Source organism: Fringilla coelebs (assembly GCF_963513975.1).
Source record: "Fringilla coelebs genome assembly, chromosome: 4".
Classification (NCBI taxonomy): domain Eukaryota; kingdom Metazoa; phylum Chordata; class Aves; order Passeriformes; family Fringillidae; genus Fringilla; species Fringilla coelebs.
In genome coordinates this window covers 6344236-6370381 of record NC_140032.1, presented here as the reverse complement: position 1 = coordinate 6370381, position 26146 = coordinate 6344236, and the positions used below count along the sequence as shown (strand labels likewise).

The window sequence follows — 26146 nt, the reverse complement described above, 5'->3', positions numbered from 1 at the left end:
TGGCAAGTTTTTCAAATAGCTTTTGGTGACGCATTTTGCTAAAATGGAGACAGAAATAAACTGTTTATGAGGATTTTTTTTTTTCCCAGTAAGTGAAAATCCAATTATTTTGATTTGAAGGTTTTGGCATTTTGCTTTTTATTTTTAATAAACATTTTTAAATATTTGGGAGATTGTTCTTTAAATTAATAAATAAGCAACCATAGTCTACAGAGGACTGCTCTCCCAAGGTGATGGTCCTTCTCCATCTGAAGAACCAGGGACAAGAGGATAAATCCTGGGTCCCACATCTTCAATGAGAATTTTTACATTATAGGAAGGTTTAGCCTCAAAAGCTGAGAGTGCATTTGCTTGACAACTTTTACAAGAAGCATGCACTCCATTACAAATAAATGTGCATTATTACAGTAATACAATTGCCCTGACAGTGTGTAAATTCAGACTGCAATATTTTTCATTTTGCTTTCTGCTGGGCACTCCTGGTGGCACTTGTTTTCCTGCATAAAGTTGCCTATATCCCCACTGGGACTATCACCTCTATCACCTATCTGCCTATATCACCCCTGGAATTCTCTTAGACCACAGCTACTGTGGGTCAGCTCTGAATCAGATTTTTTGAAAAGTTACCCTAAAACAGAAAACCTCATCTCAAGAACATTACTGATAGAGATTGCCTGCCTGCACTTCAGGGAGGCCTTTGACACAGTCTCCCTTGAGATCCTCATAGAGGAGCTGTTGTTTTCAGTGCTGGATAAGCAGACAGGGATTTGGCTTGAGACCTGGTGGAGTGGCTGGGACCAGAGGTTGGTGGTCAGTGGTGTGGAGTCTGCTTGGAGGGCAACAACAAGAAATTGCACCCCAGGGGTCACACACAGAGTCCAGCCCTGTGTAACCCTCCCCATTAACAGCTGGGATGATGGGGCAGAGTGCACCCTCAGCAGGTTTGCCAAGCTGGAAGGAGTGGCTGGTGTGCCAGAGGGTTGTCTGTCCATCCAGAGGGACCTCAGTGGGCTGCAGAGATGGGACAACAGGAACCTCATGGAATTCAGTAATGAGAAGTGCCAAATCCTGCACCTAGTGAGGAAAAAATGCAAACACCAGGACATGCTGGAGACCAGCCAGTGGGAAAGCAGCTTGATGGAAAAGGACCTGTGAGTGCTGCTGAGCACCAAATTGGGCATGAACCAGCAGCATACTCTTGTGGTCAAGGTCAGTGGTATCCTAGGCTGCATTAGACAAAGTACTGCCAGCAGGTCCAGAAGGGCAATCCCACTTATTCACAGAATTCACAGAATTAAGGCAAAATCCGGAGTCCTGTGTCCCATCCTCAGTGCAGGCAGTCAGACCCACTGTAGCACATGGGATGCTGCCTGGCCACGTGCTCCTCATCTCTGACTGCTCCCCAGCAGGACAATTTCATGCATTTTGTCCCATCTAGTTTAAAAGATACCTTCCAACACAAACCATTCAAGGATTTTATGTGCTGAGCCTATTACCATTTCTTTTTCATTGTGTGGGTCCATGCAAATAATTTTGGCACCTAACTTTAATAAAGAAAGCCCTCTACTCTTTACTAAGCTATGCAAAACACTGCTGACCCGTGTTGGGAGGGTTAGAGTGACCTGCATGACCACACACCTCTTGCTGTCTTTTTTACCCCTTTTGCTTTGTGCCACTTTGGCTCAGGAGGGTTTTCCTTGGAGAGAAACTTTCAGCAGTGCTGGTGATGGGGATGCCATAAGGAGGTGCAGTGTCCCATCCTCACTTGCATGCCAAAATATTGTGGGCTACATCTCAAGTACAGGCTCCTTGTCCCCCTGTAACCCCTGGCACCAGCACAAATCATGCAGCAAGCTGCTGTGTCTGCCTTAGAGGCTGGTTTGCTTTTGTGTTGAAATTTCATGAAGCCTTAATAACGCTCACTCATAACTTTACAACCCAAACTTCACTGCCATTGACCCTGAAAAAATGAATATACAAACAAAAGTCTGAGAAGTGAATGCAGAGCTGAAGTAACTTACTGATGAGGACTGAAATAGCTTAATGGGTAAAAGATGTACCCTCTGAGTCTCTTGCTTTGGCTTAGCTGTGGTGATGGAGAGGAGAGAAAGACCAGCTGAACACAGGAAATGGGCAGAAAAGATCCACCTGTCCTTGGCTATTGGTTACTTTTGTTACTGCAAGGACTCTCAGGAAAGAAAACCTGATATCTGCCGAGATTTATTATAAAAATCATTAGCACCATCTCCCTATTACCAGTTTTACCACACTCACAATGGTAGTGTTGGGTAAATACTGTGCCAGAGAAATTACAAATGTTAGTAAAAAATATCTCCTCCATCAGTTGGACAAGTCCTGAAAACACTGAGCTAAGGGACATTGTGCAAGGCAGGCATAAAACCGAACAGAAAACATCACAAGTTTGGTTCACAGCTCAACAGCAGCTCCATACATCCTCATCTACCAAACAAATAAGGAAAATAAAACACTTAAAGAAAAGCATTGGGCCTTTGTTTTCCCTTCCTGGCACTCAAAACTTGGCCCCAGATCTACAGTGCATTTTATTGACTACTGAGAAAGTGTCTGACAAACTGCAATTGAGTTTTGGGCTTTTAAATAAACAGCTGGTGTCCTCTATAGCATTAATTATCTCCAGTCCTGTCCAGTTCAACAGCCAGAGACAGTGCAACCCTCCTTTCAGCTGCTGGAGGTGCTGATGGTTGCTTGCTGCTGTTCTTTTTGTTTCTTTCAACTGGGGTATTCTCCTCTGGGAATTAATCCCGTCAGTCTTGAAGGTAGTCTTGCAAAAATAGGAATTATGAAAATTAAGGAACAAGTTCCCCAGAGAAGCTGGGGATTACAGACCAGTGTGTCCAAGGTGCTCTAACAACCAGTTATAAGGTTGGTCCCTGTCCATGGGGAGGAGTTGAAAATAAATGTTTTTTCAAGTCCCTTCCAACGCAAACCTTTCTATGATGCTGAGATAGGACGTGTCTGGAGAGGGACAAAGATATATAGAGAAAAAAGCAGCAATGCCCAGGGGAAAAGAGAGGAGACATTTTAATGCTTCAGGAACATTCAGGTTCAGCCCCTGAAGTCTAAATGTACTAATCCATTCTGATTTCCTGAAATGATTCAATGCACACTTTACCAATATGGATTCTGGCTTTCAGAGCCCAGCCAGCATAAATCACAAATCTGCATTGTCTGCAATATATATGCCACATTTTATTACCTTGGCTCACAGCTAATACTTAATTTAATGCTCACTCTTTCATATAATGTATTGCAAGATATGCATCACTTCACGGTTCTGCACCGCGGTGCTCAAATTGCCCGTGGTATTGATCTATACGAAGATTAAACCTCAGCATTCTTTAAGAACCTGGGCTCTCAGAGCACTAGATGGTGCTAGAGAATGCTCTTAGCCGGCTCCGGGGCTGCATCCCCACAAATTCCCTCCATGTACCTTGTGCTTTTGTGCCGTGTAACAGCATCATCTGCATCCAGCACCCACATTCTCAGCAGAGTTTCAGACGGGATGCTGGCATTGCCCATCACTCTTCCTCACCAGGGGATGAGAAGTTGTTTATTGTTGCCAGGGGCAAGCTGTCACCTTCATGAGTCAAGCACCCAGGTCCTGACACTGCCTTCAAAAACAGAGTATACATAAATTTTTTTAAGTGTACTTTTGTTTCCACTCTGGTTCCTAAGCCTGAGGAGTGTTATGATGCTGTTTATGTGCTCCCTAGGAAAGCATGGCAGCGCTGGGCACTAAAAGATCAGAGCCAGGCATGGGTCTGAGCAACAAAGTTCAAACCACAGCTCAGACCTGATTGGGGGGAGAAGGGAAGCTTGGTTTTGAACCATCCAAAGTAAAGAAACCACCCTTAGAAACCAGAGGGAAACCACCGTTGGAAACCAGAGGGAAACCACCCTTGGAAACCACCCTTTCTCACCAGATGAGAAGGACAATTAGGAAACAGAGTAGGGAGTTGTGCCATTCTGAGTCTGCTAAAAACTAGAGTAATTTTTTGGGCTGGAGCACATGCTGGGAGAGGAGGGTTTCAGGGAGACCAGGGCAGCCTGCACCCAGCAAGAGGTTTGCTTGTGTCATTGAGGGCAGAGGGAATTTTTAGCTGGTCCAGTAGGGTTATGCTGGGAATGTGTCCTGTGATGTGCAGAAAGGGAAAGCAAGTGAGCTGCACTTCGCCTCAGAGATGACCCTGGCACCAACATCAATGGGTCATTTTGTCACCAGCAGCTGCACCACGTGAGGACAGGCTCTTGGAGAGAAACCCAAGTGTTGGTCCTCCTCCTGCCAGGTGCCCAAGGACGTGGGGTGTCCCAGGGAACCAAGGCACACAGATACTGGCAGCATAACAAGGGTGATACAGGCACTTTTCCTCCACGACAGCTCAGCTGTGAGGCTGCACACTGAGCTCTACACTGAGCTCTACGCTTGTAGGGCAGCCCTAGAGCCTGGTGCTATTGACACCAACCTTGTGGGGGCAATCCCTGCATGGGACACTCACTTCAGAGCTGGACTTGATGATCCTGGTGGGTCCCTTCCAGCTGTGAATATTCTGTGATGCTGTGATCTAAATCAGCAATATCCAAACCATGATCCAAATCATGGTTTTGGTGCTGTGAGGTGCAAGATGGCACAAGTCAAGACCAACCCACAGGCAGCAACTGCTGCTGGCAGCTGGAGCAGCCAGAGGGACACAGGGACACAGGGCAGCCTTGGGGTTAGTGCTGGGGGCACAGCTGGCAGCCAGCACCCCTCCTCCTCCTCCTGCCTGCAGGGCAGGACAGCAGCTTCCCCAGGAGCTGACACCCACAGGCTTGTGCAGCACAGGCTGCAGCAGCTGCAGCTCCCCCATCCCACCAGGCTGCAGAATCAGCAGGGACCCATCCCAGCCACAGCTCCCAAGGCAGGTTGGACCAGGCATGATGGGGCCCAGCACGGGGTGGGCACATCTCCTGTAGCTGCTCTTCCTACCACACGTTCATGCAGCACCAGGGTGCAGCCACTGGCCATGCCCTGCCTCATCCCTGCAGGAGCATCCATGAGGAGCAGTGCAGAGTGAAAACCATGGCTTGTAAAACATGGAAATCCAGGTGGGTGTCATGGGCCCTGACACCATGGACTGGAAGCAACAGCTCCTTTTGGCTCATTTAACCTTGGTTTCCTCGATGACACGTGTTCCCATTCTGCTCCTGCTTGATGATGGCATGGAAACCAGATGGAAATGCTTTGAAGAACTTAGATATGATGTCATGGAATTACAATATCATCACTGAATCAACCAATCAGACAACAGCTAAAGAATGACATCCAGGGAACTGAACTTGTGTTTTCAGCACCATTAAGATGTTTGAGGGTCAGATCTCATTAGGCCCATAGCCTATTTTGAGACACTGGTGGAATCATTCCCATTTTTCTTGTTGAAATCAAATGAATTGTTTGTATGAATCCAAAGGTATCCCTTGAGCACTCACAGAAGGTGAAACTGCACACCAAAGGGGAAGCCCCACTGCCGGGCTGGTTCCCCCAGTTCAGCTTAAAGTCTCTGCACTGCTGAAGAAACTTGCCATGCTGTCTCATCCCAGTCTCATGTTATATCACCCACAGCCTTCTAACATCACACAGGGAGGGAAATTTGCTTTTAATTGATTGTTAACCTACCCGTGTCCCTGTGTGTGCCTTTTATTTACATTAGCAGTCTGAAAGAGCAAAGTATTCCCCTTCACATTTCACTCTGCTGGAGAAACGGGTTTGCTGTCATCACTCCTCATAAGCACAGCCTGAGACCTGCTTTCCCAAACTCTCCCTTCCACCATTTGTCTTTACTACCTCATAGCTGTCAGCTTTTCTTCTAGCTGCTACTATGAAATGAGCACGGGGTCGTTTTGGCCAAAAACCACTCAAAATCAAGAATTGGAGGAGGAGGAGGGGAGCAATTGCTGATCTTCGAAGGGAAAACTGGAGAAATCTGGGAAAGTATCAGTGGAGTGTTGCAGCCCTCAGCCTCCAGATCGAAAATCACCATTAATCCTACCCAATAATACATTCAAGGGAACTGTAAGCATTTATCCCAGCATCACCAGGGTTCTCTAATCCTTCTGCCACAAAGAACCCTCTTCTCTTCCGAAATAATTTGATATGTGGAGAAGCCCTAAAGTGGCATTCAGTTCTCCTATTGCAACAGCTGTATTAAACAAAGATTGAGATTGACTGTGCTCTGCCACTGCCTTACCCAACAGAATTTTCCTTAAGCAATTTATTTCATCCATGCTGCCTCAGTTTCCCCACCTGTAAAATGGACAGAGTGGGAGCTTCAGGTTTGACAGTGTGTGCCGAGATGTGCCCAAAGAGAAATGAGTTTTCTCAGAGCTTGTTGATTTTCTTTCTCCAGCTGAATGGGTTCTCAAACTCATAGAGAGTCAGGTGAGAAACATTCCCAAGAACCTGGGAGAAGTAAATAGCCCAAATCACTACAGAGAGAGTCCTTGTTTGACCATCCCATGAAAAACCAGCTCATCATGTTCAAGCTCTTTCTGTTATATGCCTTAATAGACACTCAGATAAACACAGTTCTTTTCCCCAAAGAAAGAAACCTTCTGCAGAAAAGGCCACTACATTTCAATGTACTGCAACTTCCAACTGGCCAGAAAGTCTAAACATTTCTTTCCAGGCTTAGGTTTCCCAGAAGATGGGGGTTTTTCACTGGCTTGTGAAAATTCAGATAATTGCATCAAATACTACCAGGAATTCAGAATGCAAGAGGTCTATCAGGACCAGAAAAAGAAGGCAAAGAGAAGACAAAGAGAAGGCACCTTTCTTTGCCCTGTTCAAGCTTCTTGGCATCCTGCTGGGTAATTTACCCCCTTTTTGGGGATGCAGAGACAGCCCAACAAAAACTTGAAAATGGAAGGGGGTTGAATTCCCACTTTTTTGGTGAAGTCCTAGGTAAGAATAGCCTAGCAGAGGGGTGCTGGCTCACTACACAATTAGATAAAAACAACACAACACCCACTCTATGTTCTAAGTGGGAACCAGCAGGCACTGGTGGTGGCCCAGATTGTCACCTGGGTGCTGCTGGTGCTGTCACCCACCTGCCTGGCACCGACTGCCAGCACCCCAGCAGCCCTAAGCTGGGTCTGCCAGGGCAGCCCGGAGCCAGGCTGTCCCCTCACTCCCCTCCCACCTCCCCCTCGCCGGCCGCCAGGACTTTGTGTCCTAAAAGCTCATTCTTTCCATAGCGTAAAAAATAAACCAGCATGTGCTCCTCTGCAACGCCGCCCGTCTCCGCCACGGCCCCGGGTGGGTTGTTGTTGTCGCTGGGCTCTGCCTCTCCTTAAATAACAGAATTATAGCGGGTCCCATCCGGCGAAGTGCTGAGCAACAGCTCGTTCCCAATAAATTAAGCAGGCACTCAGCGCCGCAGCCCGATATTTGTATCCGTGTCCTCCCGGATTATCAGTCTCTCCTCCTCGCTCTCTGCCCGGCCCCTCGGGGAGCAATTATCTGTGAATGAGAACAGAATAACTCTTTTAGCAGAAGGTTTCCACACTCGCGCACAAGGAGCGCTCTGAATGGATTTATCATGCTTGCTAAAAAGGGAGGTGGCAAAAAATTCCCCCCCCTTTCCTTTTTTTCTTCTATATATTAAGGAGAAATCCCTGAAGCGGCAGCTGTTCCCCGGTGGCTCCACACACCGGGGGGAAAAGGAAAAAAAAAAAAAAAAGGAAAAAGAAAAAAGAAAAAAAATTGGATATAGTAAAACTTTTTAAGGGAGGCATGAATCGGTTCTTCAGAAAAACAAGGCAGCGGTGCCAACTGGAAATGTTTGCTTTGGGGGTGAGTTAGATGGCTGGCGTCAGCCAGGGCTAAAGACATGCCAGCGGAATGCAATATTGGGGAAGCAGCAGGTCACTCAATCACTGGCAATTTGCCCAGGAGCAACTGGATGCCTTCAGATTTTTTTTTTTCCTTGTGTGTGCATGTTGCTTTTTTTTTTTTTTTTTTTTGCTAGGCAAACAGAGCCCCAGCAGTTTTGAGGCTGTGGAGCTGGAGAATGGTATTTCTGAAAGGCACGTTCCTGCAGGAATACCCCCGTGGGTCTGCTCGGCTGCACAGCGGTGACATCTGGCAGAAGGGGCTGTGCTGGGATGGATGAGGCTGAATCTGAATCCTGCCTGCTGCTGCCTCCATGCACGAGGCAGCAGATGCAGAGCACTGGGCAGCCCCAAAGAGGGGATGGAGCAGAAAGATGGGGCAGTGCCACCAAAAATTCCCTCCACCAAACCAGAATATTTTTTCCTTCAGTAGCAAGTATCAAACACTACAGAAAAGACTTTTGTTTATATTTTTGGGAAGCAGTAGGACTTTTTTTTCCAAGGTCAATATGCTTTATGGGAGTGGAGAAATTAGGTAAAAGACAAAAAGAAAAACTTTCCCTAATGAACAATGTCCATTAACTCCCCACAGCACAGGAGGAGGGAAAGACCCAACAGGCATTTTTGTCTGCACATCTGTAGTTTTTCATTGCTGTATCATTCGTGCAGAGTGCCAGGATGCACACAGAGCCCAAATAAGCCAGGGAGGGAAAGTGTCCCGGCAGGAGAGGCTCTAAACGAGGTGGTGGCCTGACTTGCAGCAAGCAGCAGCGTTAGGGATCTGCCTTTTTTGCTAACAGGGGAAATCAGTGTTCAGCCAGCAGATGAATGCAGCGCAGTCACCAGCACATGATGGGCTGATGTCGACCGTGGCAGCTCTCCAGAGGGAAAAAGGAGCAGTAAAATTGCCCTCGTTGTTGCCTTCTCCATCCATATGAATAAAACCCAATGTGTGAGAGGGAAGGCATCCCTTGTGAAAGCAAACCCAAAGGCCAAGTTTGACCTGAGGCTCCAAACTTGCAGGGTCCCACTCTGAAGCATTTTCACGCTCCAACAGCACCACCACACCCACCCAATTTCCTCCAAGCTTCACCACTCCACAGGAGGAAGTCACCCAGGAGATTGAGGCTGCAGAAGGAGGAGGGGCAAGAACTACTAAACTACTGCAAGAACAAATCTTATCAATCCATGAAAAAACTGGAGAGAAAGTAGAGATGTTGGGAGGCAAACCACAGCTCTGGTCAGCAGGTAGGGATCCCTGAGGGGTCTCCTAAGCAGGGTCTGTACCTGTGCTCTTCTGATGTCTCCTGACCTGGCAGCTGCCCTTGCACAGTTGTGACACAGCCACCAGCCCACCCAAATCCAAAGACCATCAGGCTTTGAGCTGAAACATCAGCTCAGGACACAATGCCCACTTGAAATGCAGCTTTTTCCCCCCTCGCTTTTGGTTTCCAGAGTCATTGGTCCAGCAAAGATGGTTTTAATTTAATCTCTCTTGTCTCTCCAACAGCACCTTTCTTTTTACATTTTCATCCTGTTTTTTTCTCTTGATCCAGCTATGGGGAGAAGGAACTGAAATGCCCTCAGCATTCAAGGTCTCCATCACTCTCCTTTTCTGTGTCCATTTTCATTGTATTAAGATTCATCCTTTGAACAAGAGCTTGTCCTTAGACCACTGGACCAAGACTTTATTTAAAATGGATTGCATTCTCAGGTCAGTCTCCAGCTTCTTGTGTGATCTTGAGAAGAATCTCCTTTCCCCAGATCCTGCTACTGTAAAATGGATATTGTAACTTTTCCTTGCTGTGATTTTTTTTTTTAGTCTCAAGAAAGAGACTGTCTCACACAAAGTGCATGCACAGCAAAGCAGTGACAACTATTTGGTTATATTGTAAAGTCTCTTTAACCTTTATTTAACAAAATACCGAAGTTCCTGACAATGTACAGGAAAAAAAAAAAAAACATTTCACCAACTCCTTTCCCACATGATTAATTCCTGTAAAGAGAATCACACTGGTGTGTCCAGCCCATACAACTGCTCTAGGTGCTGCAGTTGTCTGCTCAACCTTGACACTGAATTGCCTGCAAGTGCCTGGTTCTTCCCAGAACACCCTCAGTGTGGTCCAAGGGAGCACTGATGGGCAGTGAGGAAGGAAAGGGAGGACACACTCAATCACCCCAAAGGATAAATGTCATGGTGAGTTCTGACACCCAGCCCTGTGTTCCAGGGCTGCAGATCGAGCCAGGGTGGCCAACAGAGTCAGGCAGGACTGAGCCATTTGCTTCTCCTGCCTCACTGCTGCTGTGTAACTTGGGGAAATAGGTTTTGTTTCCCACACCTCAGTTTCCCCATCTGGAACAGAGAAATAATTGTCTTGGCTTCTTTTTAAAGGCCTTTCACATGAACAGCCCTTTTAAAGAGGTAAGTTGTATTATAAGCAACGGACTCTCACGTCTGCCAAGAACCAAAAGTGATATGAGGGAGATGAAATTCAGGCCACCTCATCAGCAAAGCATGTTGACCTGGCCTTCAAGACAAGGTTAGGGCCCTTGGTGAGAGCCCATTCCTTTTTGGGACGGAAAGGAGTGGACACAGACCCAGCACATGCTTTCCTATTATTAGTCATTTGTATCCATGTATTGCTGCAAATGTGTACAGCCCTCAACAACCCACCAAAGCAAGGGCACAGCCTGAAGTCATCTAACCCAGCAGCTCGGCCTCACAACGGGGGATGAGGAGAAGCTGCCAGGTAATTTCCCCGTGACAGCTCGGGCAGGATGGATGCAAGCAGTCCTCACCAAGCCTGCCAGCCCCAGCACCCCCAGGAGCCTCTCAGTGGGGCTGGAGAGGGACAAGGGCAGGCAGAGGGACCTGCCTGGGGACCAGCTGGAGAGCTGGGCATCCCTGGAGGACCAGGTGGGTGACTCGCGTTTGGCCGGGGGAAGCAGGCGAGGTGCAGGCGCAGGCGAGGTTCGTGAGGAGCTCACAAACAGCGCTGGAAGCACGGCCGGGAGCTGCTTCGCGCGGCGGGGCCAAATCCGCGGCTGGCAGCGCTGCGCTCCAGCCGCGCCGGTGTGTTTGTGTAAGGATCCAGCCCTGGCCCCGGCTGCCGGGGCCGGCATGCCAGCCTGGAGCCCAGACACCGGGACGGTGCCAGATGCCGGGCATATTTTGTCAGCTGCGCGGGCCGTGAGCTGTCACACGGCGCTGGCCGTGCACCTGCGCGACCCCGGGCTGCGAACAGCCGGCGGCAGCGCCCGGACCGCGGAGCGCCCGGCGGACACGGGGGTGAACCGGCCTCCCCGCCGGGAACCCCGCGGCTCCCTGCTCCGGCACCCCTGCAAATGTTCCTGCACCCACTGCCTGCTGCTGGTCGGGATTCGGGCTGAGCGGCCAGCCCGGCTCCGCCGCGCCCGGATCAGGGGATGCCCAGGGCTCCTGGTGCAGCCCCTGGAGGTGATGCGGCTCTAAAGGTCTCCTGATGTAAGTGTTGAGAGTTTGGGATGCTCCAAGCAAAGGTGAGGCCAGCATAAGTTTCTGGGAGAAGAGCTAACGCAGTGACAGCTAATACAAGTGTGTTGGTGTCGTGGTTTGACGCTGGCCAATGCCAGTGCCCCCATGAAAATATATTGTCCTTAATGCCTGCTGTGAGATGTGAGCAGAAACAGAGCAAGGCAGGAGCAAAGCAGGAGTGAGAGCAAGAGCAAAGTGAAAAAGCCAAGCAAAAAGCAAGAGTTGAGTCTGTTTAGTACCCAAAGGCAAGAGCTGCAGCAGGCACTGAAAATTTGGGGGTTAAAATCTTCTCAGACATGGGGGATAGCATCTGAAGGGGTCAGGGAAGGAGGCATTGAGGACAAAGCAGCATTTACATATTTTATCACCCCCTCCACAACAACCTGAGCACCAGCCCTGAGCAATCCTTGCACCTCCAGAGGAAAGGTCCTGCTATGTCCAGCCCCTTTGCAGGAAACATTTAATGGCCGATGGCCTTCACATTCTCCTTCACTGCTCACCAAAAGTACGAGCAATCTGACTAATTACTAATTAGAGTTAATTAGCATCAGGATGAAACATCCAACATGGACTGCAGACTCTTAGGAAATATATTTTGGTGCCTTGAGACACAAAAAAATCATTTCCCAAGCATCCTGTGCACAGCACAGCCGGCTATGTGACTTTTCCTCTTTTTCCTCACCAGTTCTTGGTTCTCCCATGAAGATGATTTTTAATGCCAAAGCATTGTGCTTCATCTCTCTTTATTTCAGGCCACAGGCTCACCACATTTTGGACTGGTTGCAACCCATCTGGTTTCACTAATACTTCTAATATAATATTTATAACTAGCTGAGGGCTGATCATATGACGGGTGTAATCCATAAGTCACATGCCAGTTGTGGTTATTGTACACCTCATTCTTCTGTATTTTGGTGTTCATAGCCTGCTGGGGTGCTTCTGTGCTTTGTCACTCTTGTACCTTTCCATCTTTAAAGAAGGCTGTCTCAGTAATTGAGAGAAAAAGAATCACCTTATTTCCACCCAAAAGTAGGAAATGAGATGAGAGAATCAACCAAAGCCTCTGCTTGCCATCATCTTTGGATTTTCTGAAGGAACTTGTGATTAGGAAAGTTGTTGAATCTAAACAAAATCATCATCTCAACAAGTTCCTCCTTCCCACCGCCAGAATGATCATCCAACAGAAATCCAAACCAGGTCTGACAGCTTTAGCTCACCCATAGCCAGCTGTGGCAGCCCAGCTTCATCCTCAGCAGACACAGGCACTTCCTGGCAGACCATCAGGTGCCAGGGAGGAAAGATCCTCTGTATTAAAGGGGGAGTTCCAGCTGCAGGCAGGTAATTTCCTTCTTGTTCTCTTTGGCCTTCTTACCCCACATTGCCAAGGTGGGCAGGTGGGAGGAATCTCTGGAAAGACGCTCAGACACAACAAGAGATGTTCTTGACCTGTCCCCAAATAACACTTCATAAAATACCTTGAAGAAATTTTGGATGAGACCATATTTGAGGGGGAAAAAAACCTAAATAAACAAACAAAAACCACTTTTTTCTTAGTTCTGAAAAGAATGAATATCATTAGTGTTAAGCCACTGGCACCAGGCTAGGATCTGGCCCCGTGTGGGGAGTGAATTCTCCCTTTCCACGGGTGCTTACAGTTGGCCACAGCCTGCAAAAGCAAATGATTTAATGATTCATGCTGGCAAGCAGGGAAGGATGACTTCAGGTTTAAGCTTCCCACATCACTTCTAGCAGCTCCCCCCGCAGATCCAACACGTCAGTGGCCAGGATGATTGCACAAGGCAGAGCCAAGAGGTGCTGCCTTCTCAGCCTCTGGGGCAGGAGCATTTTGTATTTGGGTTCCCCCCAGACAAAGGCAGGAATTATGAATCTGACTCCATGTCCTCAGAAGGTTAATTTATTATTTTATGATACTATATTATATTAAAGAATACTATACTATACTGTACTAAAGAATACAGCAAGGATATTTACAGAAGGCTATAAAGATAATAATGAAAACTCCTGACTCTCTCCAGAGTCCTGACACAGCTTGGCCCTGTTTGGCCAAAGAGTGAAAACAACTCGCAGCAGAATGCAATGGAACAATCACCTGTGGGTGAACAATCTCCAAACACATTCCACATGAGCACAGCACAGGAGAAGCAAATGAGATAAGAATTGTTTTGATTTTTCTCTGGGGCTTCTCAGCTTCCCAGGAGAAAAATCCTGGGTGAAGGGATTTTTTCAGAGAATGTGAATGCCACAGGAACACAAAGCTGGGTCCCCACGTGGCACATGGGAATCCAACAGCAAAGCAGAGGCTGTGCATCAAGCCCAGGAGAAGCTAAACCTCTCCTTTTTATGCAGAGCCTTTCAGCAGCAACAGCCTCTTCCCCATGGGTCAGTTTATTCAGAACACAGTAATGGGATTAAGAAGCTCTTCACTGCTTGGATCGCTTCACAGTGGGAAGATCCAAAATCAACTGATGGAAAACAGGATAAGTCCTCCTGCAGAGGGAGCAGGATTGTTTGTGGAACAGAATGATCAAACAATGACTCTGAGCACTTCAAACATGCCATGCTTGGGGACACGTCCCCCAGCCCTGGGGGCACTGGGAGCCGTGTCAGTGCTTGGTTGGGACCCCACGGGGGTTCTGTGGGGCTCTCTGTGCTTGAAGGTAGCAGAGGTGACAGGGAAAAGGAGCAGTCATCCTCTCAGGCAAATCTCAGCTGGGAACCTCAGGGCTGGAGGCTCAGCTCCCACCAGGAGCTCTTGAAGGAACTTAAAAATCTGAATTGCCCCAGGATTTGTGACTGAGCAGCCCCAAATAACACACCCACCATCCTATGAGCGTGGTGTTTGTGAGGTCCCCAGGACGAGGTGAGAGATGAGGAATCTGACTCCATGTTCTCAGAAGGCTGACTTATTATTTTATTTATATTATATTAAAGAATACTATACTAGAACTATACTAAAGGATACAGACAGAAGGCTTAACAAGAATGATAATGAAAGCTGGTGACTGACTCCTCAGAGTCTGACACAGCTGATGGGGATTGGTCATTAAGTAAAAACAATTCACATGGAATCAATCAAACATTCACCTGCTGGTAAACAATGTCCAGACCACATTCCAAAGCAGCAAACACAGGAGAAGCAATCAGATTATTATTATTTACATTTTTCTCTGAGGCTTCTCAGCTTCCCAGGAGAAGAAATCCTGGCAAAGAGGATTTTTCCAGAAAATATCACAGTGACAATATGAGGATGTGCAAAACACTCCTCTCCACTGCAGACCTGGGTTTCCCCTTCCCCACAGACACCACGAGCCTTGTACCTAGCACAAACCCTTATCTCCAAAGAGAAAGATACTCTCAAATTCTTGCAGTATCTACCTTGCCAAACCAATTTTCTGGTTCATCCAGCCCTCATGGGATTTGGCACTGGAGAGGGTGAATTGGCTGAGCAGCAGCAGCAGCAGGCACTTAGAGCTCGTGACATGAGAGCAAGGCAAATTTTGGAAACCCATCAAGCTCCACCATCAAGAATGGGAGTCACTCAACCAACCTCTCCAAGAGCCTTCATGAGTGAAAATATTTCACTCTAAAAGCAGTCATACATTAAACATGTACACATTGTTTCAACTCTGACAAGTTTTAGGGGCTTGTCAGAAATTATTATTAGAGGCTTTGTATGTGTCTTGTTTTTCTTCAGTCTCTCCCTTGACAGGGAGTGAAGTCTTGTGACAGCCAAGACCCAACTAAGAGTTTCCAGTGTTCACACACAGCTTGATACCTCAAAGTTACATTATTCAGGGTCTTCTTTATCTGGAAGAGTGAATGGACTACAGCTGGTCTGAAAATTGAATTTTCTTCTCTCACAAAAATTCTGACTTTTACTTAAAATAGCTAAAAATAAACTTTCTGCTTTTAGATATACAACTTCAGTAAACATCTGAAATTTCATGCCAGAAAGAGACACATTTCAAGGGAAAAAAATTGCTTAATCCACAAAGGCATTTCTGACAGAAAGTATTTGAGAGGTAAATATTTTGGAGCAGCCCTGGAAATGCTTTTTTGCCTAGCTCAGTGCAGTGCACATTGCCTATTTTAACTATCAGCTGGAACACTGGTATCTGGACCTTTAAAATCTCCATTATCCTCCCTTCCAGGTAAGCTCTGTAATAGATCCTCAGAATGATTCTGTGCTTTCATCCCATCCCATTTCCACCTTGATTGTGACCAGGTTTGATACTTATCATGATATATCTGTGGATTTGAAAGCAAATTACCATCTCAGGAATGTATCGGGGGCTCTGAATGTCATTAGGAGCAATCAGTAGCAGGAAAATGGTTTTAAGTTAGGGTAAATGTGAAAATGAAAGAGCCTCAATGTCTTGTTTGACTGTGCATCATGTTTGGCTCTGCTCAAAGGTGGGCGGAAAGCACAGGAATAAAAACGTCCACATGAAAACTGGAGTCAGACCCACAGCACATATTTCACCAGGCTCCTGTTTCAGGGCAGCAAAGGTTGGCTTTCTGATCAGCTCAGCCCCAGAATCACAAAGAAAAACATTATCAGCTCTTTCTGGTGTGCTAATATCCAATTTATTTTTCAGCAGTGCAATTTCCTGCCTGCTCTTTGAACAGCTATCAAAGGACAAGACACCAGATCATGGCAGACATTCTTCTAGTGCTGACATCTGCTAAACCAGTCAGTCTGTTCCTATACAGCCCACTCAGTGCATCCTAAAATATTTTATAAGCCACCAGTGGAACAGAGAATGGTAATGTGGGTCCCTGACCTTTATTTGAGCCACTTTGATGTTCAGTACAGATGGGGAATCACAATCCAGCAGCCAGAATTTCTGGGTCCACTCAGTTTAGGGTTTCTGTGTTAACTCCAAACCTAATGAAATCCACTTAATGCCATCTGGCACTTCATATCCTTCACAGTTTTTCATCTGAGACCATTGGCAAATCTGCATATGAAACTTAATCCAAAAATCTCTGAAAACCAATGGGAAGATAGTTTTGGATCATGTCTAAAAGTGCAAGAGTTTATTTAGAAAACTGCAGGACTTTATTTAGAAAACTGCTTTCTACAGCTTTGCTGGAAGGTGTTCATCCTTTGAACAAGCACTCAACCAGCAGCAAACACATTCCAAAAAACCATCTGGACACCTAGGAAAAGGTTGGTCTCATTACATTTAGAGAAGCCCAGAAGTATCACTGCTAAGCCATTTCTCAAACTCATATGTGTCAGCCCTGTGGCTATTTTTGCTTTGGGTGACACCATTGATGCCATGAATAAATATCAACCTGTTTCACAAACATAGGCAAGTACAGCAAGGGACTACTCACAGCCCATTTTCAGAGTTATTCATGGAACCTGGAGTCTCTGTGTCACTGCCTCTCATGTCCTCTCTGGCAGTGCCCCAAAATATTTCCCATACCAGTGCTGACTTCTGCCTTAGTTTTGAGGTCTGCAGCCAGGGGGGAAAAAAAAGTGCCTAAGCACCTGGTTGTTTTCTGGAAGGTTTGATTGCAGGTTTGCCTCAACCAGTCACTGTTTAAGGAGCTCTTTTCATTGCTTTCTGCTCCTCACCATTCTTCTGGGTTGTGATTGTATCTCCTGTATCTCTCCTACCCCTGTTTCACATCTCCCTGGCTTCATTCCCATTCCATCTGTCCTTGTCCTGGGCCCTCCCCTGTGTCATTGCTCTTACCAATCTTCAACTTAAACCCAGGCTAAACTTTTATTTTCTTCTTGAAAGAGTTCCTGGATGTATTTTGGCCAAATTTCCAGCCCATCATCTTGCTTATCCAGACCACTGTGTTCTTCAAATTCATATCCATTGACCACATTTGTTTTCATTCACTTCTTATGAGCCCTGCCCAATCCTGGCCACCTTGCTGAGACTCTCAGTATAATTTCTCTTTCCCTGTATTCTTTTGGTACAGTGCTCAGCAGGGCCCTGATCAGGATAAAAGTGAGAAGTTCCCAGACCAAACTGTCAGAAAGTTGATAATGCCCACAGAGTCTGCATTTATGTGCTGTGAAACATGTTAGGAGGCCAAAGTGGAGAAACTGTATTGCAGAACTGCCTTGAATTTTGGCAGGGGTTGTATTTTATATCATATTAAATGTAGAAAGACATTTACTGACTAGTACTAACCCAAGTCCTGCATTAAACTGATGTATTGGTTACCAGTCACATCTTTCATATTTTAAGTAATTGAGCTTTTTCTCTACTTTCAGGATGCTGACAGGCAGTAACACAAAACTGAAAAGTTGTACTGAAAGGAAGCTGAAAGGGAAAGTTAGGAGTCAAATGGTTTCAGGACTCACAGATTTTATTTGGGCAGTACCTGAATGTTAGCAGAGTGAACAAGAGAATAAAGTCTATCAGAAGCAAAGTATGGGAATGAATTTCAGAAAGGGAACATGGAAGAAACATGCACACAGGTAAGCCAGTGTTAGAAGTCAATATAAATGTATTAAAGAGCCTTCTGAAAAGCAATTTTCTACAGCTCTGAAAGCTCATAACAAAAGCTGCCTCACAGCAAGCAGTTTTCCAGACAGCTGTTCAGGCTGATAGATGATCAATATGTGACAGATGAGTGCTCAAGACACATTATCTCATGATAGCAAAGTCAAATAAATACTGAGAATGCATCCCACACTGCAGCCTTTCCTTCCTGAGATCACATCTGCAGAGACACCTCAAACTGAAACACCAGTAGGAAAGGTTTTTCAGCAAACTGATAAAATGAATAAGACCAATCTGCAAGACCAGACAGCATTCACCCAAGAGCTCTGTGGAAATCCAAAGAGGAAATTGCTGAATGGTTATCCATGGTGCAGAGCCAGCCAGCTGTTTAAATCAGCCTATGCCAAAAGAATAGAAGCAGTAAATGTGATGCAAAATGAAAAAGCAGCTTCCAGAGAAGGAATGAATAGAGACAAGTGTGATTCCATGTAAGGCAAACTGATAAACATTCTAAAAACAACATTAGAGACATCAGAGAGCAAGGTGTAATGGGGAAGAGTCAAGTGTTGTATCTGTAGGACAAAATTCTGTTTCACAAATTGAGTTTTTTGGGCCTGTCACTGAGGGAATGGGGATGTGAGTGATGCCATTCACTTGGCTTTACAAATGTGAGAGCCTATGAAAAATTTCATGGTAAGAGCTACCCTGGATGGTTTTCTAAAAATGAGAATTTAGTGCTCCATGGGAATTTTAAAAAGCAAAGAGAAAAATGAAAACTCATAGGAAAATACTTCAGAGCAATATCACAAATTTTTGCACAATGCTCCAACACACCAATCTCACACAGGACAGAGCAAAACTACAAAAGACAGGAAAGGGCAACAAGACATCAGAGACAGGGAACAGTTTCCAGACAAAAGAGCCAGAACAGGCTAAAACCCTTCATCTTGGAAGAAAAAACAGCAGAGGGGATCTGAGAGAGGTCTGTGAAGTCATGACTTGCATGGAGAAGGTGAACAGGAAATAACTGCAAATTATTATCCAAAATAAGGGCACCATTTCTCAAAACTTCAAGGGACAGACAGACACTAACTAATGAAATTATGAGACACCAAGTTAAGAACAGAAAAAAAGGACATTACTCTCACAAATGAGTTATGGGACTGTCAGGGGCACTAAAAATTACAAATTAGTACAAATGGGCTTAAAACAGTAAAGGTGGCTAGCTCCAGCAGGGCTGTTAAACACCATAATCCAAATTCAGCCCCAGGAGATCCCCCAGCTGCTGAGTGCCAGAAGCTGGAATGATGTACCACAGGTAGCACCACTCTGCACCCAATGTCCTTCTCACTTTTTTTATTTTTCCAGTTTCTTAGCATCTTTTTATTTTATGATTTCAAGATAAGTCCCAGCAGCATGACCCTGGACTCCATGTCCTTATTCACTCATATGGCACTAAAGAAACGTGTCCCAACATAAAGGTCAAATTTAACCAGAGACAAGGTGCTACATGAGATTTTGGGGCAAAATACACAATTGGTGTACTCAAGTAATAAATTCAGCCTTTCTGATGAATTATTAATAGAAGAAAATAATAAATAAACTTTAGCAGGTAGTAAGAGCTCCATGAAGAGGAGCCTCTCTAAGCATCCTCTATTTTTCCAAAACCTCAATTTCTCCACCATGGTGGGAAGAGCCCACTGGAGATGTGGGCACATCAACTCATGTGAGTGGAGCTGTGAGTGATAGCACTCTTCCCTTTTCATCATTAAAAGTTCTTTTACACCTGGAGAACCTGACCAGGATTCTCCAGGTGTAAAAGAGCTTTTAATGGTGAAATAAATATGGAGTAATAAATAAATAATCTGGAATAAATAAACCTCTAATTGCACACTCCTTACATAACCACAAAGAGTCACTGGGAGTTCTTGGGACCTTGCAGACCACAGTCAACAGGCACCATTGAAAAATCTGGCAAACAAATGTTTGCATTGCCCTCACCCACAAAAGTAAACTTCCACCCAAAATTTATAGCTCTTGACTAAAAGAGAGTCTGTCCTGCACCTATGTCCTATTTAAGGTCCACTGTCCTTTTCCTAAAACAAAAGTATGACAAGTGAAAGACTTTAATATCTTCAGACCTCATCCTTTTCACTTTTCAGGTTGGTTTTTTTTGGTTGTTGGGGTTTTTTTTGTTTGGTTTTTTTTTTTCCAGGGGTCCTGAAACTTCAAAATAGAGAAGACTAAAGAATGCTGTGTGCACATGGGGCAGCTAAGTTTGAGCTAATGTAGATCCTGGGCATCTTGCTGGTGCTGTAGGGGCCAGGGAGCACAGGGAAGAAGGTGGGCTGGGGTAAGGAAGGACTCATTATTGCTCACCAGGATGCAGGGGAGCAGGAACACTACAGGGAACAGCCCACTAGGGGATTTTGGCAGAGCTGGGACTATACCTCACGTCCATCTCCACACACAACCCCTCTCCTGACCACAGGAACAACCTCCCAGCCTCAGACAGGTCCTAAGCAAACAAATGGGAGGATTTTTATTGGTTTTAATGATGTATGAGGTCAGATGGAGCTGAAGCCAGACCAGCTGCCAGCGCAACTGCGCATAAATCAGCGCATTGGCTCGCAGATGGAGAAACAGTTGAGGTTTCTGCAGGTCCTTGCCCAGCTATTCAACCTCCCATGCATCTCACACCCAAGCCACTGCTCTTGCTCAAGTCCATGGGGGAGCTGTGCTGGTCCTCGATGGCCCCAGGGTCACTGTCCAGGCTGCCACAGCGTGGCCCAGCCTCTGACAGTCCCTGGAGACACTGCTACTGCCCTGCCTCAGCTGCAGGGAGGCACTGAGGCACTGTTTTGGGTAAGGCAGCACTTCCACCAGGGCTAGGCTCAGAACTTCAGGTCCTTTTCATTTTAAACAACATTGCTTGTTCATAAAATTGAGCCTCTCCACCTGCAGCAGAGTGCATCCAAACTGATTAGCAAGGACCCAGTGTCTCCCACCAAGGAGCATGGTGGTGCATCAGAAAGTCAGATACCTGCTGGGGATTCAGTGACTGTAGGGCTGGAGGGATCCTGTATGATTATTTAGTTCAGCTTTCCACACATATTCATACAGTAACTCCTGCATCATGTCCCCAGCTTAAAATGTAACATCTATTTTTGAAATGTGTCCAGTTTTTATTAATACAATTCCAACCGTTTAGACTCCACTATTCTTTTATGTATTGCATTGCAAAGATCATTATGTTTGGCACAACTGCATTGGTCTTCTCACAAGGCTCATTTGTTGTGGCTCTGGGAATCAGTGCACTCCCTTCTGATAGACAGGAGAGCCATGGGACAGCAGCAACACCCTCCTCATGGAGATGTGGACAGGCAACAAAAGCATCTCAGCCTCTGCTCTTTGCTGAGATACACTGACAAAAGATATTTCCCAGACCTCAGATCACTGCTACAGCCAGGGAGAGGAGAGGGGAGGAGAGGGGAGGACAGGACAGGACAGGACAGGACAGGAGACCTAAATCTCATCATTCAGGCTAGGAGACTTAAATCTCATCATTCAGGCTAAGAGAATAAAATTAAGCTGCAGACTGTCATAAGCACTTTTTTCCTCCAAATGCATATTGGCTGTGTCAAGTAAAAACCAAGCATTTAAAAAGAAATACAATTCTAAGTCAATGACAGATATTATTCCAATTTACATTGTGTGTGAATAATTCTCATTTCCTATCTCATTTCACTATCCTTCCTCAGTTTTCATATTATCCAAGAGGACTCCCATAATCCTGCCCATGCACATTTGCCAAGTCTCCAAATAGCTTTAAAAAACCCCACTGATGAGAGACCACCAACTTTACAGGTTCTTACAACTCCCACTGTACATTTTATGGGTATTTAGAAATGCTACAGGGTTTTCATAATGCTGGAGAAATTTCACTTCTCTTCACTAATAATAGACATGTGTTTCAGCAGCCTTTCCTCTCCTTGCCTCCCTATATTCTCAAATTGCTGCTTTTTAAGATGTATTTTTCATAGAACTATAAAACCAGAGACACTTTTTCTTTTTTTTTTTTTTTTTATCCTCGGATTAAGGACTGGACAAAACTTTCAGCCTGCCAAGCTTATGCTTTCTTTCTTTCTTTCTTTCTTTTTTTTTTTTTTTTTTTTTGTTGTTATTTAAATACTTCACAATAAAAGAATGTGCTCCCAATGGAATTTTTACTGCAAAAAGAAAAGTTCTCCCTTTCTTCTTTCTTATATCTTGTACATTTTGAAACACATACTGAAACTCTGAAACCTCCTGAGGAAGATGGCTGCTGAAATGCTGTCAGACTATTAATGATAATGTCAGGCTGCATGACACATATTTAAACATTAAAAGAAGAAGGATTAAGGCTGCATCTCAGTCTCACTTTGATGATTCAACTTTACATTGATATCCTCAACATGCCACTTGCAATCAGACTTCTGGTTTTGCTCTCCAACAGCATTTTAAAATAATTCCTCTTGCCTAAGGAGGATGTTGGAAACTGTACATGAGAGTAGATGTTCCTTTTTAACAAGTGCAGAGTTCTGGTTTTTCACAGGGTTTGGAGTGTGTTCTGGTTTTCAGAAGTACAAAGCTGTCACCAGCTGAATCATCCCTCAGAAATGTTCAGGATGCTTTCCTGGGGAAAATGTCCTGTCCCTTGGGCACTGCTTTTGAGACATCTCCCTGGCACCCACCTACAGCATCTCTTTCGTGGGCTCTGAAGAAAAGCCTTTCCAACATCCCAACCACACCTACAACTCATTCTTGCCACCTGGTAGCTTATTTCCATTTCCTTTTCCTTCCTACTTATTGGGTTTTTTTAATATATTGTCTGAAGACACATTCTGGGGTTTCACAGTAATTTCTTCAACCCCATTGGTTTTTATCAGGGCAGAGAGTCACCCCACATGGTGTGTCACCCACTGGAGAAGCAGAGTCTGGTTTAGGGTAGGGGCTGTAGGGAGAGGGACAGCTCGACCCTGGGTGGGTGGAGTTCATCCATGACTGAGCAGCTCAGTGACACAGGATGCTGGGAGGACAGGCTAACACTTCTCCAGTGATTTTTACCCAGGACTCTTCTGTTCTTCATAGGGGACTGGCAAAGGGTTTGTTTCCTTATTTCCAATGCCTGACAACCCTTTTGGCCATAACATTTTTCTCAATATCCAACATAAATTTCCCCTGGTGTAATCTGAGGCCATTTCCTCTTGTCCTTTATCTACCCTTGAAGGCAAAGGTGGCAGAGTTGCATGACAAGAGGTCCTGGTGCTTATGCTGAAGTTATTTTCTTAGTTGGTCTCAAAACAGAGAAGCAACCCCTTTCCCACCTCACCAGTGTGTAGCCATGGCCACATCACCACATCAAAAAATGCCAGGCATATCAAACAGGGCTGGGCTGGGTTAGCTTTGCTCAGCCAAGCATGGAGAACCTCAGAGCTGGCAAAGGGAGGAAATGGGAGTACAGCAAGAGGAGAAAGGGCAATGGGATAGGACAGTGGCACCATCAGCTTGGCTCTGCCAGAGAGGAAACCTTCCCTGGAGTGTATCTATGTCCTGCAAGCACCTGCCTTATCCATATCTGTAAAAAATGGACCCACAGGACACGGCAGGACGGCTAAAATGAGGCAGCTCTGAGTGCAGCTAAGGCTGACATAATGTGGTCTGCAGAAAGGAGAGGGGGAAAGTTTCACTACAAGTCATAGCCATGGTCCTGTCACTCTGCATTACTCCCCCACAGCCAGGTGATTCCCTCCATCTGCTCTTCACCTCATGCCATCATTTTGGCACGTAGGCACCACACAGCAGGATGAGCTGCTGCATCCATATGGCACAGAGCAGTCAGCACCACCTGCAGATTTGTTGGCATTTGCTCCCAAAAGCCATGTTTCTCTGGTGGCATTGCACCAGGACACACTGCTCCCAGCCCAAATTCCAGTGCCAGCACAGCCACCATGCTTTGTTTTCCAGAGGCCAGGTGGTGAGCTCAGGCATCACTGCCCATCCCCATTGCACGTGGAAGGACACCAGTGGCTCTGGGGCTACCATGGCATGCACTGAAGGGATGGGTTTGCTCCTCAGGAAACTCACCTTTGCCTAGCTGAAAGAGGAAACCTTCACCTAAACAACTCAAGCTGGTAGGAAAGGTTGCATGAACTCCTTCACTGCAGTTTAAATCTCTTTCCCTTCAGTCCAGTCCCAAGGCAGTTCCAGTTTCACCCTCCATGTAGGCAAAGAGGAGCAACCCAAGCGGATGGTGAGAGAGTCCCCACCCAGATTGCCCTGCTTTAACTATGGAAGGTGAGCACGGTGGGAGCAGGTTTGTGCTGACAGGGTGAGCTCTGTGGCTGGCAGCTGTCCCTGCTGTCCCCTCTGGGAACGGGGCACCGGCAGGGACGGGCTGCGGGCACCGCTCCGTGCGTCACACGGAGGGACGGGGCCCGTCGTGACTCAGCCCTGAGCTGGGCCACCCCGGCCATCCTGTGATACCCATAACCACCAGGATACTAAAAGGAGAGAAGGGGAAGGTCTGACAGGGGGTTATGTGACTAGGGACACTCAGGTTTAGGTTTCTTCTTGGAAGCACTCCGTAACGCAGCCACCGCCAAGGGAGCAGCTACGTAACCAGCACAGAGAAGATAAACATGCCTTAGGGGCAAAATGAGGGGGAGAATGGTGTAAAGGGCTGCAAATGCCTTTGGTTTTAATGGCCTTCTTCTGTTTACTGCCCAAATGGATTTGGTTCATTCAGTCAAGCTGGAAAAGCAAGGGGATTTTAGGGAGGCAGAATTTAATGGCTGAGACTGCAACTTTGGGCCAAGGTCCTCCTCTTGTGAGAAGAGCCCCCAAATGTTTAACAGAGGCTCCCACTGAAGGAGAGACCCTGCTGGAGGGGCTGGTGCTACTGCCACTCACTGGGATGCTTGGGAGAAACATGGTCAACTGAAAATCCCTCAGCTGGCTCTCAGCTTTGAGAGTTAGAGGAACTGAGATGAAAGATGGAGAAAATAGTGATTAAGGCATGCCCTAGCATTAGCAGCAATAATTCACAGGCTCTAGCTGAGGATATCAGGGGGGTTTGCCAGCACCACCACAAGGCAGGGGGGTGCTGCTACCCACAGTGGGAAGTCAGGCACTTCTGAGTTCAACTGACCCACCTGAAGTCCTTCTGCAAGGGAAAATCAAACCACAGTGACACTTGGGACATGGGATGTAGCAGAGGAGACAGCACCGCTGTCACAGATCCAGTGCTGAACCAGCACTCAGCACATCTTCTCCAGTACTTTCTCCACAACCTCTGCTTTCTCCACATGAGGAAACCCTTCCAATGTTTGCTCTGGGGCAGCCTGGCCACAGTAGCAAGAGGAAATTGGTCATCAGGCAACGCTTGTGTTGCATCACAGACCTACACGAGGTCAAGAGAAGCTCCTTCTCCTCACCCCACACAGTGCTGATGGCTGCTAGATTGACACACCAGGGAAGAGGAAGAGGAGGAGGAAGAGGCTAAGGAACCAACATCCCTTTCGATGCTATGAATTCAAGCATCTCACAGCTTGCATCCCATTGATTCTCAGTACAACTTAATGTCTAAGGAGTTTAGATGACTTGAAAAGCCAGGTGCCTAAATAACAGAGATACTTTTAAAAATTACAAAGGATCTCCTGAAGTCCCTTCCACCCCAAATTTTTCCTGCAATCCTGATAAATGCAGTTTATTCACAGCTGTGCCACAGCTCTGACCGTGAACTGCACCTCTCCATCCCTCCCTCCCTCCCACCCTGTCTGTCCACTCTGCAGAGACCCCTTGCCCTGATTCCCCCGAGGCTGAGGTAAGGGGAATTGAGGGGGTTTGGGGTGCCAGCAGAAGGCAGCCCAAAGCTGGTAGCAGTAACGCACGAGTGCAGGCTCCCTCGTTAGCCCTGTGAAAAACAGGGCAGACTGTTGCTGCGGAATAATTCTTCCTAGTGGGTCCGAGTCGGTGGCAGAGCAGCGACCGGAGGATTCCGCGAGCGGCGGGAGGGATGTGCGAGAAGCGCCGGAGCTCCCCCAGTTTCCCATCCCGCCGGGGTGCCGGCGGTGCTCCCGGGCACATTCAGGAAGGCGACGTGAAGTCAGGCACCCCATGCCTCGCAGATGAGGGTCTTGATGCGGAAAACCAGTGATAAGGGAGGAGAAGCGGAATGAAGCGGGTTGGAAAC

General features: G+C 46.5%; 1 protein-coding gene across 1 annotated transcript; it reads left to right on the top strand.

Moving 5' to 3' along the window:
- Positions 1-10623: 10623 nt before the first annotated feature.
- LOC311152786 (uncharacterized protein) lies at positions 10624-19659 on the top strand. The gene is made up of 2 exons (XM_084204162.1): positions 10624-11389; positions 17682-19659. The coding sequence occupies exon 1, from the start codon at positions 10688-10690 to the stop codon at positions 11375-11377; it is 690 nt and encodes a 229-aa protein (XP_084060288.1). The 5' UTR covers positions 10624-10687; the 3' UTR covers positions 11378-11389; positions 17682-19659.
- Positions 19660-26146: the final 6487 nt, after the last annotated feature.

Coding starts and splice junctions, on each gene's coding strand:
- LOC311152786 (XM_084204162.1), top strand. CDS start 10,688: ATGCAAGCAGTCCTCACCAAGCCTGCCAGCCCCAGCACCCCCAGGAGC.